The sequence below is a fragment of the Brachycentrus maculatus genome, unplaced genomic scaffold (assembly GCF_059751285.1).
Source record: "Brachycentrus maculatus isolate JH-2025_06_01 unplaced genomic scaffold, ASM5975128v1 h1tg000039l, whole genome shotgun sequence".
NCBI classification, from domain to species: Eukaryota; Metazoa; Arthropoda; class Insecta; order Trichoptera; family Brachycentridae; genus Brachycentrus; species Brachycentrus maculatus.
Genome location: NW_028280793.1, coordinates 1174235 through 1187357, shown reverse-complemented (window position 1 = coordinate 1187357; position 13123 = coordinate 1174235). Strand labels below are relative to the sequence as shown.

The 13123-nt window shown below is 31.0% G+C and overlaps 1 protein-coding gene across 1 annotated transcript in view; it reads left to right on the top strand.

Moving 5' to 3' along the window:
• Window positions 1-13123, top strand: part of LOC148312476 (ATP-binding cassette sub-family G member 1) — a 51381-nt gene that overhangs the window by 4965 nt on the left and 33293 nt on the right. The window contains exon 2 of the mRNA XM_088277128.1: window positions 6776-7144. Within this exon, the coding sequence (XP_088133254.1) occupies window positions 6883-7144 (262 nt within the window). The 5' untranslated portion in view covers window positions 6776-6882. The remainder of the gene's footprint in view (window positions 1-6775; window positions 7145-13123) is intronic.

Genomic DNA, 13123 nt, shown 5'->3' with positions numbered 1-13123 from the left:
TAATTTTTGTATGGAATAGCCATCACATTGAAATAAAGAAAATGTTGACTGCAGTAAAATACGTTTCTAATAGATTTTTATTTTCCACTGGCACTTCGTGATGGAATTGCATTTTAATATATTATTAGATTAAAACCAATATTTTTAGCTTTTCCACTTTATTTTTATTTGACCAGCGACCGGGTTTCGTCGTTACCGACATCATCAGTACATCGACATCGACAGTCTGATGATGTCGGTAACGGTAATAAAATGTCGGTAACCCGGTCGCTGGTCAAATAAAAATAAAGTGGAAAAGCTAAAAATATTGGTTTTAATCTAATAATATATTTCAATACGTTTCTAATCCAACGAGTTTTGTATATCGACTGATTAAACTTCCTTATATGTAATTTAACAGTTGTGATATTTTTAAATCAGGAGTAGGTCTTTGAGACCTTGAGATGTAATCATTTCTTTTTTTTTAATAAAATTCAATGCGCTCACCTTTCCATTATAAATTAATTCCTTCAACCACTTTTATAAATAAAACAAATAAATAAATAAAACAGCACAAACGACATCGGCCGTATCCGAATTCATTATGACGTTCAAACAAAAATGTGCTTACGAAAAACGTAGCGAAGAACGATAATAATGCGAAAACTTATTCAAATCTTAATAATTCCTACAATTACCGTATTTAATTATGGATTATCTATTTTATTTTATATTTATGAACTCTACAAAGGCATAAAACTAGTTGATAAGCATCTGACAGATGAGTAACAGATAACAATAATGAAATACGTTCGTTACAAATATTGCGAATTGTAGCTAATTTCTGTAGCTATGTTCACGCTACCGAAGCTGGCTTCCAAACTCGATACAAAATGCCATATAGGTACCTACATTGTACGGTTTAAAGTTATGTTTTTAAACCAAATCAACTATGCGTTTTGCTGGAAGCAGAAGCCCAAATTGAAGCCAATGAGAGCGAGCGAGATGGCTAATCATGTATCGCCTGCACCTGCAACAGACAGGGCGAAAGCCGAATTTTTACACTCGGCTATCTCGGGTAGTACGAAAAAGCGCGCGATAATTTAAAAATAGGCATACATTAATTATGTATTTTTAATAATTGTTGGAGTTGTTAGGCAACCCGGGCTTCTGGGCTTCTAGGGTAGGTCCGCCACTGATATATATATATATATATATATATATATATATATATATATATATATATATATATATATATATATATATATATATATATATATATATATATATAAATTATCTGATTATCTTCAAACCCTTATCAGTATCCAATGGTGCATAGGGCACTGCATCGTATTGACGCAGTGTTATTTACACTATGGCAAGGTGATCACTCCTGCGCTTCAGGGACCAGTCCAGGGTAATATTAAATGAATATTAGAATGTAAAATTGCGACTGCGATTGGTAGCCTGGAGGGGTAGAGAGAGAGAGAGGAAGATCACAAAACGATGGACTAATCAAGTTAAGACAGCAGCAGGCACCTTGGTGGTTGGAGCGCTACGTGCAGCGCAGTCAAGGAATAACTGGAGAAGAATCATTGATTCGACACAGTGTTAACCTCAGTAATGAGGAATAATACTCAGAAGAAGAGTCAATATTAAATATTCAAATTTGCAAAGCAGTAGATAATAATATTAAAAACATATTTTATTAACATAATATGTAGGTACACACATACAAAAAATTTATTTTATATTTTTATACAAACGATCATTCCTATCTTATCCTATTATTTCCATCAGGCAAAAATTTAAAGATAGTTGTGAATACGTGCACCTACGAGTGTATATACGTATATTTTTTGTGAGTGTATATTTATTCATATCAATACTTAAAATTTAAATTTGCATATCAGAACATAATAATATTAAATAGATTTATTATCAACATAATATTCAGGTACATATTTACGTCAACATAGTATTAAGGTAAAAATTAATATACATATTCATAAGGATTCGCCCAGTAAAAACATAATTCGTTCGAATATATTCACCTTACTTTTATTCAAATGTATGTACATTATTTCCGTGAAAAATTATTTGATCACTGTAAAAAGTACAGGGAAATTATTGTGTTTACTAGATAAAGTTTTGAATCTAAAACAGAACGAGGGCGACCGAAAAAGACTTGGCAGAACAAGTCAGAACTTAAGATCTGGTGGTGTATAAAGTCTGTGTAATCGGAGGGCATGTATGACTAGATGTATGGATGTGAAGGAGGCGAGGAGTTTATGTCAGGAAAGAAGAGTGTGGCGTTCCACCCTTTATTACTACCCCTGCCGGGAAACGGCGTGATTGCAGTAGTAGTAATATAATATATAGTAGTAAGTAATATATATATACTTATATATATATATATATATATATATATATATATATATATATATATATATATATATATATATATATATATATATATATATATATATATATATATATCAATGGAGTTCTGGTTCCAACCCTTATGTATGGAAGCGAAGCATGGAGTTGGCAAAAGAAGGATGAAAGCAGACTGAATGCAGTCGAAATGCGATCCCTCAGACGAATGTGTGGCAAAACGATGTTTGATAGATGTTCGAATGATGAAATAAGGAAAGAATGTAAGGCTGAGATAAGCATTATCGATAAAATTAAGAAAGGTGTGTTGAGATGGTTTGGACATGTGGAGCGTATGAGTGAAGAAAGAACGGTTAAACAAATTTATGAGGCGAATGTAGTTGGAAAAAGAAGCAGAGGACGACCGAGGAAAACTTGGCACAAACAGGTATGTCAAATACTTGAAAGCGGCCGGGTCAGGAGTCTTAATAATCGTCGGGTATGTATGAAGAGATGCATGAATGTAGAAGAGGCAAAGAATGTTTGCAAAGACAGAGTGGTGTGGCGTTCGATTCTCTCTGCCTACCCCTTCGGGGAAGCGGCGTGATGGTTAGTTAGTTAGTTAGTTAGATTATATATATATATATATATATATATATATATATATATATATATATATATATATATATATATATATATATATATATATATATATATATATATATATATATTATATATATATATATAATATTTACCGATCGTCTTTATTAAGTTATTGTATATTTTGACCTCTGACTTTTAACTCGGTAAAGCTCAGTATGATTAAATATTAATTTGCATTAATACAACAGAAATACTAACTCATTTATTAGTGGGAGGTGGGAGGAATGGTCATAATTACGTAGAAAATAAATACAATGGAGATTGAACTTTGTTTTCTACTAGTTGTTACCACGTTCTATAAACCATGATATAATTGGTATGTAGGCAACACATTCATTCAAGGTGATACAGACTATCAAACCTAGACAATTCAACACTATTAGCGATATCTTATCTTCAATATATTTTATTTGTCATTAGTTTCAACGTCGTAAGGTGTCAATATCACAATGGAATAAAATCATTTTTATTTCATTTACATATTACTTATACCGATAGAGCGCTTGTGCACTACAATAAATTTTACCGTTTGCCAGTCCGGTTTTTTTTTTAAATAAAAGTGACTACGACAGTTTAATGTGATCGAATTTACACGCACCGTGTTCACGCACCGATCGAGAGCACCGATCCGAAGAAAAATGGACAAAAGCACAAGCCAATCCAAGCCAATCATCGTTTTATCACGCTAACTGACGTGCCGGACGGTAAAATTCCGTGTAATTTCGTGTAGTGCACAAACTCCCACACAGCGTTTGAAAATTATGCGGAATGCATCGAAACACGTGTCATAATAGATTTTAAGAAATAGTTATATTTACCAAGTAAAACTTAAATAAAAAATGGATAGATTTTACCACAAAGTAACTGCGGAATCAATTGATGAAATAACATTATACGAGGTAAACTCCCGGAGCATTCCGATGCTATGGGAGTTTAGCAAAAGAAAGCGATGATACAAAGAGATAGAACAAGACGGTGTTGCACATGCACGCGTTGTAGATGTAAAGATCAGACGCTATATATAAACAAACGAGGTACCAAGCGTTGTTTTAGTAATATTTACCACTGTGTTTTGTATATCATATTTTAGCTATCACAAACCGTTTATATCGGTACCTACATATTACCAACTGAAGCGCCAACCAATGATAGTGTAAATATCGAATAAACAGAATATATTGTATGCAAATGTGTATTTCTTTTGAAATGCTCTCTCTCTCTCTCTCTCTCTCTCTCTCTCTCTCTCTCTCTATCTCTCTCTTATTCTCTAAGATTAAAAATTAAAGTGTTTATAATAAGGGTTAGAGAATACGAAGAAAAGAATCGAACCCACGCTGAAACTCAACGTTCTAACTACCAAACCGGAGGCGTACGAAAATCAGTAACATACCGTTACACCACTAGCAGAATTATATCGACACAAAGAATATTTATCGTCCCTCTGATTCATCGACACATTGACACGAGATAAGCGCTTCTTATTGAGTAATGAGTCCTGTCGCCAAGCTGAGGCAAACACGACAGCGCCGTGTGATAAGTGATCGCAAAATACGGACGAACGACTTCTCGCTTACACATCGAATAGTGCATAAGACAAATAGATAAGCAGATACTTATCAGTTCAAAGGCTGCGAATCGAAGACTAATCGTGGCCATACATCACGCAGAAAACGAAACTAGTCGTCACACAATTATCGATAGGCCAAGTGCGTTTCTGACTCTGTGGTTTCCTTCGTAAGTCTGTAATTTGTTATACAATAAATTCGTACGTACTATACATTATTCTATATTCTCATTGATTTGTACTAGTATAATAATGGTTGTGAAAACCAAGCAATTGATTCATATGTATGTGTTTAGATAAATAAAGATCCTTTCATTGGTTTGGTGTTGTAAAAAATATTAAATTTAAATTTATTAGAGACAACTTAACTACTCGGCTGTCCAAATTTAAAACACAGTAACGGACATTTTTTTTGTAGTACGTTTTTTTTGCATTTATGGATTAAGTTAGTCCAAAAATGCAAAAAAAACGTACTACAAAAAAATGTCCCTTACTGTGTTTTAAATTTGGACAGCCGTACTTGGCATTTCTTCTTATAAAATGTGTTATTCAAGTTACACTGTGCTGAAAAATATAAAAAGCTACTAAGCTCTTGTGCTTGGAGAGGGACTTACACTCAATATTTATTTATTGTTCTTTATTAAGGATATAATAAATACGATTGAAAAAAGTTTTTTTTGTAATTTGTCATATCGCTCACTCCTTTCAACAACGTCATATATAAAAAAAACTTGTTTTCAGGAGATCGTTGTTTTTAAAGTTTCAAAATATAATAAATTGTATAAAAAAATAATATCTAGCCACTTATTGAACTTTTTACTATGCAACAGATCTTTTAAGATAAAACCTGAATGTTTTTTCTCCATTTGAAAAATATTAAGTTTATTTAAAAAAAGAATTACAAAAATACCTTTTCTTCAAAACGCAAACACAACAAACACTTTCTGAACTGTAGCTGGTAAATATTAAGTTAAAAATATGTAGCTTTTGCTGGGGTCATCTCCCCCCTTGGGGATGAAAATTCATAGTAAAATTTTCACTCGTCCTCCGGATCATCTTCTTGTATAAGTTTAGTGATATAATAAAGTTTTTTTTTCCATCTTTTTTTTTTCTTTTTTTTTCTTCTTGACCCTTTTAAAGTAGACACAGTTTTTTTTCAATCCATTTGTTTTTTTCTTTTGAATTCCTTCATTTTTATTCTGATCTCTTAAAGTATCTTCTAATTTAACCAAATTTACAACTTTTAATTTTTCATCTGCATTTTCATTCGAGTTTAATACTGAATTCCTGCTTGGACAATCTACTTCTAAATTCTTCTTTCCTGGAGAATATTTTATTTTATCTTTCGTAGAAGTTTTTTCTACTTTATTTTTATTTTCATTTTTCAAGCACTGTTTCTGTGTTATTTGCATGTCTTCATTTTTATTCTGATCTTTTGAAATATCTTCTAATTTAACCAAATTTACAACTTTTAATTGTTCATCTGCATTTTCATTCGATTTTAATACTGGATTCCTGCTTAGACAATCTACTTCTAAATTCTTCTTTCCTGGAGAATAATTTATTTTATCTTTCGTAGAAGTTTTTTCCACATTATTTTTATTTTCATTCTTCAAGCACTGTTTCTGTGTAATTTGTAAATCTTCATTTTTATTATTAATCTTATCATCCTCCTTTGTTTTAAACCAGCACGTTGCTTCAGAGTGATATCGAGTTCCCTAGTACATTTTCTAAGCAACCCGAAAACATACACAACTGATTTTTTTGTTGATAAATAACGTTGTTGAAAGGAGAGAACGATGTTTAAAATGCATTTTTTAGTGGTTTAATATCCTAATAATATTAATTTTTTCGATATCCGTATGGGAGGCATTTCCAATATTTGATTTCAAATATTTGTAATAACATACTATATATTGGAACTGCTTGGTGTTGCATTTTCTTATCTTTTAATCATTTTTAATATATTTTCATTACAAATATTTTTTACTTTGGTCGTTTTAAATATTGAAATTACCGTAAAATTGTTAAGCGCCCTTGAGGTGATTTCCCACTAAAACGATAAAAAACTGTTCAATAAATAATGAAAATAACGATTGTCTCGATAACAAAGAAATAAACACTTCAACAATTCAATAAAAAGTTTATATTTATGTATGAATAATGTTTTGATTGGTTTTTCCTTTGTTTCAGGCCAAAAAGACTCAAGTGCTTAAGATGATCTCATGATAAAATTACTGGTGAAATCAAAACGTTTATTTGTGTTAAGTGTCTTACTGTGATAAGTGGAACTTGTCAAAATGGATATAGCCCTCCAGGAAGTGCGCAACGATCTTCTGCTGAATGGAGCCAATTCTCAGAAGATCACAAGTCAGGGCATGAAGAACTCCGTGGAGTTGAAGATCCCCGGGGAGCAGGAAGCTCAGGGTGCTGAGCCCATCTTACCCAGCCCTGCAAAGGACGATGGCATCATATCAACATTCACAAGACTGACTCACAAAGTTCCAGTTGACATCCAGTTCGATAACATTTCTTATACTGTTAACCTGGGATTCAGAAAAGGTGAGATTCATAATATTATCACATTTATTATTTTTCCTTTAACTTTGAAGCATCATTGTGAACTTTGAATTATTTATTGATTTTATTACTCAATTAAATGTTTTCGCATTTGGTTTTCTGTAATCGTTATTCACATAGTAACATCGTTCCGATATTTGTGACCTTTCGCTACCTGGATACAGAATGGATCATTATCATAATGTGTTTTTATTAGCTAATAAATTAATATGAAAAATCACAAGACTATCGGTTGCTAACATTCATATTGAAATCTGTAGAAAAGTAAGGGAGATATCAAGGTTTAAACTTTAGATATTTTAATACAACGAAAAACGGACACCGCTATACGTCATCAAAATTTACGTCATGGGGTGTGTTATGGGGCGTATCCCTTTATGTATCTGCTTTATAGAGCTGTAATGGTATTAGTGTGGATTCGTTTCTGCGACGTCATTCGTTAATAACGTACGAAAACAACGTTTTTACAAAGGCGAATTCTGCAAAAGAAAATGATGAAAATATTTATTATATCGGCTGTTATTAACACAATACGAGTCTTACACAATCCTGTATAGATTTAGTATGTTAAATTAGATATTCCTCCCGAGTGATAATACCCTAGATTACTAAACTATCCTGCGAGTGATGTTGTTGCTAAACATTCGTAATACGAGATGGAAATAAAACGGAAATAAATAAGACAGTAAAAAACTTTTATTATTTTATTATGGAAGTAATAGTTACATTCTTTGAGTTTAAGAGATAATGAAAAATAATAATTATGAAAAAAATTAAAGGTACGTTAGAAGGTACTATGAATCAGTGTAGTGGTTAGCGCGCTAGGCTACCATGCTGGAGGTCCGGGTTCGATTCTTAAAACGGTCGAAATAAATATTAGTAATTTTTCAGTCTAATATTTATTTAATCTGACCCTGGACTGGTACCTGAAACGAAAGGCTGATCACCTTTCTTTCGTGTATTTAACGATCAAGATAACCCTACTTCTACTATGATATAGTGCTCTGTGCACCATTGGGTGCGGATAAGGGTTAGAAAAAAGAAAATAAATTAACGATGCAAACATGCTTTTGTTCCTGAAATCGTCATTTTATTTTGTTTTTAATTTGATTTTAAACCTGTTTTATATTTTTTCCTCTCTCTAACTAAACTTTAATCATACATAATGTATATACACGGCTTAAATATACAAAGTAATGTAAACACGACTTGTTTCGAGAACTATTGATGTTCTCTCATCAACAGTTAAAAATATAATGTAATAATTCACCTGTTGATTAGAATATCTGTAGTTCTCGAAACTAGTCGTGTTTACATTAATAACGATTCAAATGTGGTTTTACACAAGCGTTCATTTTTATTAAATACCAAATCAATAAATGATGCATATGGCTTCATTTGTGTAATGTGTTTTTAACGAAATAAATTTAATTAATTGATCATTACGAAACAAACGCTCAATTAATCTTACATACAATCTCAAATCATTATGTTATCGGGAATAAACTTTAAATATTGTATATAAATACTCGTATCGCATAAGTTTAATAAACTTATAGAAAAATATGTACGTATTATTAATATTTACCCAAGATTACCATGAAGATGAATAATATAGAACAAATTCCACGTGTAACAAAAATTAAATATAATTTAGTTTTTAAAAATGTTATTGGTATCGAATTTTTAAGGTATAAAAATTCTTTTTCGACGATAATTCTTAAACTTTTACTTACGAAAATTGTAAAGTGTTTAAATGCTTCATTTTTCTCTCTTTTTGTGAGTATATTAGGTTAAAATGGTTAAAAACAATAACAAATGTTACAACATTTTGAGTGTGTCAAATACTTGTTCACAAAATCTGGATATTCTCCAATTACAGGAGTTATTTTCCTATTGTTTTTTGACATCGCATAAAAGATGAAGAAGAATATAGAATCTAGCGATTGAAGAACAATGTTTCAAAATTGGTTCATATATATAGAACTTCCAAGAATTTGAGCAGTGTGGTTGTCAATAATGGGTAGAATTGGTGAATGTTACACGTGTATTAATCACTTAAACCAGCCTATGACGGTCGTCAGCCCCGTAAATGCCCAGACTTCCATATTCTTCTTCATCTTTGATGAGATGAGAAATAATATGATAATAAAAAAATGTATTCAAAAAGAACTCCATCGACAAGACACACAATGTGGCTTGGTGGGTCTCTGCAAAAAAAATGCTTAAAATTGTGATTTGAATAAATGTATACAATTAATATTAAAAAATAAATATTTTAAAAATCTAAAAATAAAATATATTTTTTAAATCATATATTTGGCACACTAAATAACGGCTACAATTTTTTCTTGATGAATTTAATCGTTTTATTTATTATAGATATATACATTGATATAGTTTCCAGTATTTTTAAATACCGCGTTACCACTCTTATAGAGCGTACTACTTGTGTTTATGGAGTGAGTTCGTGACACAAACTTTATTAAAACTGAAATTTCAATATAATTTATAAGGTATAGTACTTAATACACTCGAAATTTATTTTATGGTATAAAATTGAAGTAATAATAAAACAGTATGTCTATGAAAAATCCGAAAAAAGGCAGAGAAAATAAATTATTAAATAAAAAAAATAACAAAAAAGGTCAATGAAAACAGTTTTTTTTAACCACTTGAGTGTTATATTTATTTTTAACGACAAGTTTCGGAAGCTACAAATGCTTCCATTTACGGGTTGGAATATACACTAAAAATAACACTAAATGTTTTCATTTAATTTTTTGACATCTCATCAAAGATGAAGAAGAATATGGAAGTCTGGGCATTTACGGGGCTGACGACCGTCATAGGCTGGTTTAAGTGATCACTTTACACACGTGTAACATTCACCAATTCTACCCATTATTGACAACCACACTACTCAAATTCTTGGAAGTTCTGTATATATGAACCAATTTAGAAACCTTGTTCTTGAATCACTAGAACTTCACTAGAGACATCTATTGGTGAGATGTAAAGAAGCTTTTTTTATAACTAATAACTCCTGTAATTGGAGATAATCCAGATTTTGTGAACAAGTATTTGGACACACTCAAAATGTTGTAAGATATAGTACTTAATACAATCGAAATTAATTCTATGGTATAAAATTGAAGTAATAATGAAAGAGTATGTCTATGAAAAATCCTAAAAAAGGCAGAGAAAATAAATTATTAAATAATAAAAATAACAAAAAGGTAAATGAAAACACTTGTTTTTTAACCACTTGAGTTTTATATTTATTTTTAACGACTAGTTTCGGAAGCTACAAATGCTTCATCTACGGGTTAGAATATACACTAAAAATAAAACTAAATGTTTTAACTTATTTTTTTTTTTACAAAAATGTTAATAAAATTAGTATATAACCACTCACCGAGATTTTTACGTCTACCGGTTTCGAGACGTACCCATCTCTTCGTCAGGACAATCACTAACACAGCATGCAAACAATACTACCCTTCACCACCATAGCACCATTTACACACTCAAAACTACACAAAATGTCTAACACATGCGATTTTTGGTCGACCCGAAGACCAACATGCACTATAGTTTTCAATACAGACATGCGTTACGAGCCGAGGTTAAACGTACATTAAAATTAGACCTATAATCGAATCAACTTATATACTTGTAGGATGAAAGGAGTAAATGTTTTCATTTACAATTGAAACATGTCTTGCCACAAAGTGGATGCCGATACAATATAAAAAATAAAAAATAACGTAACAGTGAAGTAGTTAGATTATTGTATGTATAATATATAATAAAACGCATTTTACATTTTTAAATTATTTATGTTTGCTTGGCAAAGATTTGGGTGCAAAAATAGCTCAGGAAGTTTGTAAACGGCGGACAGCAAGTATGTATGTCACTATATGTTTGGTTCACAAATTATTTTGTAGGTCACCACAACGCTAACTCATTTTTATTATTCTGAATTTCGTAAATAATGACCGCTGGAGTTAATCTACATACTTTGAAAAATTCATGAATACTAATTCAATGTTTAATTTAAAGACCCTTCCGAAAAAGGGGCTTTATAAATAATTATAGAAAAAATACAATTTTTTCATATATTTATAGTCGATTTATAATATTTAGTATATTTAAAGAATAAAAATACTAAATATTATATTTTGTATGTCCGTTCTGGAGGTCCCGGGTTCGATTCCCAAGGGGGGTAAAATAAATATAAATGATTTTTTCACTGTCATATTTATTCAATATTACCCTGGACTGGTACCTGAAGCGGAGGGCTGATCACCTTTCCTTCATGTGTAAACGATCAAGATAACACTGCGTTTATATGACGCAGTGCCCTATGCACCATTGGGGTGCGGATAAGGGTTTTATTATTATTATTATATTTAAAGAAAATGTATGTATTTTTTTTAACTTCTTCAAATTTAATAACATTTTCTTTTCCAAACCATTTATTTATTTCGTTAAATGTTACATGGGATTAATGAAAATTGAGTTGGGGGCAGGTGATTTTTCCACCTTCAGGCCCAAAATGCATACGATAAATCGCAACCTATTTTCTCTACAGCCAGGTAACATTTGACGTAATTGTTTTTTTTTTCTAAAAAACTCCGCTTTTTAATTGAAAAATTTAGATTTTTCGAAATAAATACATGGTTTTGGAAAGAAAACAATTATTGAAAGTGTAGAAAATATGTATATAATTTTTTTTGTTCAACATTCCAAACTCCAAAATATACTCTTACCGCGAGAACGTATTGTTACTTTGATGCTAGGCCTTAATAAAGAAATTCTATTTTTTTTTAAATTACTTAGTAAATACCACTATTTCTTAAAATCTACTGCGACACGTGTTTCGATGCATTCCGCATCATTTTCAAACACCAAATAATAATGAATCGTATATATTTTTTGTGATTAATCCAGAATGCGGACCTCACATCCTAATATAAGAGTTTCTACTCAATAAAAAGCTTCTTTTCATCGCACCAATAGATGTCTCTAGTAAAGTTCTAGTGATTCAAGAACAAGGTTTCTTAATTGGTTCATATATATAGAATTTCCAAGAATTTGAGTAGTATGCTTGTCAATAATGAGTAGAATTGGTGAATGTTACACACGTGTAAAGTGATAACTTAAACCAGCTTATGACGGTCGTCAGCCCAGTTCCCGGACTTCCATATTTTTTCTTCATCTTTGATGAGATGTCAAAAAATAATATGACTTCATAAGTCATTTTTAATTCAAAAAAAATACTTGGTAAATACCACTATTTCTTTAAATCTACTGTTACACGTGTTTCGATGCATTCAGCATAATTTTCAAACACAAAATAATAATAAATTAACACATTTTCCAAATTTCAATAGTTCGTTGACATCGAGTTCATCTGTTTGCGTTGTGAAATGTCATATTAGTGCATGTTTCTGCATTTGTGTGACACGATCGCCGGCTTATCGCGGAGCGTGCTATTTATTCAATCGGTCGCTTGAATAGGTCAAGTCAAATCAAACATTCAGAGCTGTTTTGCAACAGCTATACAAAAAAAAAACTGTATGTGCGTCAACGGGGATATTTCTGCAAAATACATGTGTTGATTTTCAACTCTGCTTGAACTAACAATGAATGTTGTTTCAGTAAGGAATTTTCCTTTTAATTCAACCATCATATTGTTCATTTGTGTTTATTTACAATTTTACTATCAACAGTTTTCGTAATGTTGATAAACTTGTTGGTTAATGAGATTCAATCGTTTGTAGTTACTTATATCGCTCACTCTTTTCAACAACGTCATAAATCAAAACACTTGATTTTTCAGGAGATCGTTTTTAAGGTTTAAACATATAATAAAACGTATTAAAAATAAATATCAAGCCACTTATTGAACTTTTTACTGTGCAACAGATCTTTTAAGGTAAAACCTGAATGTTT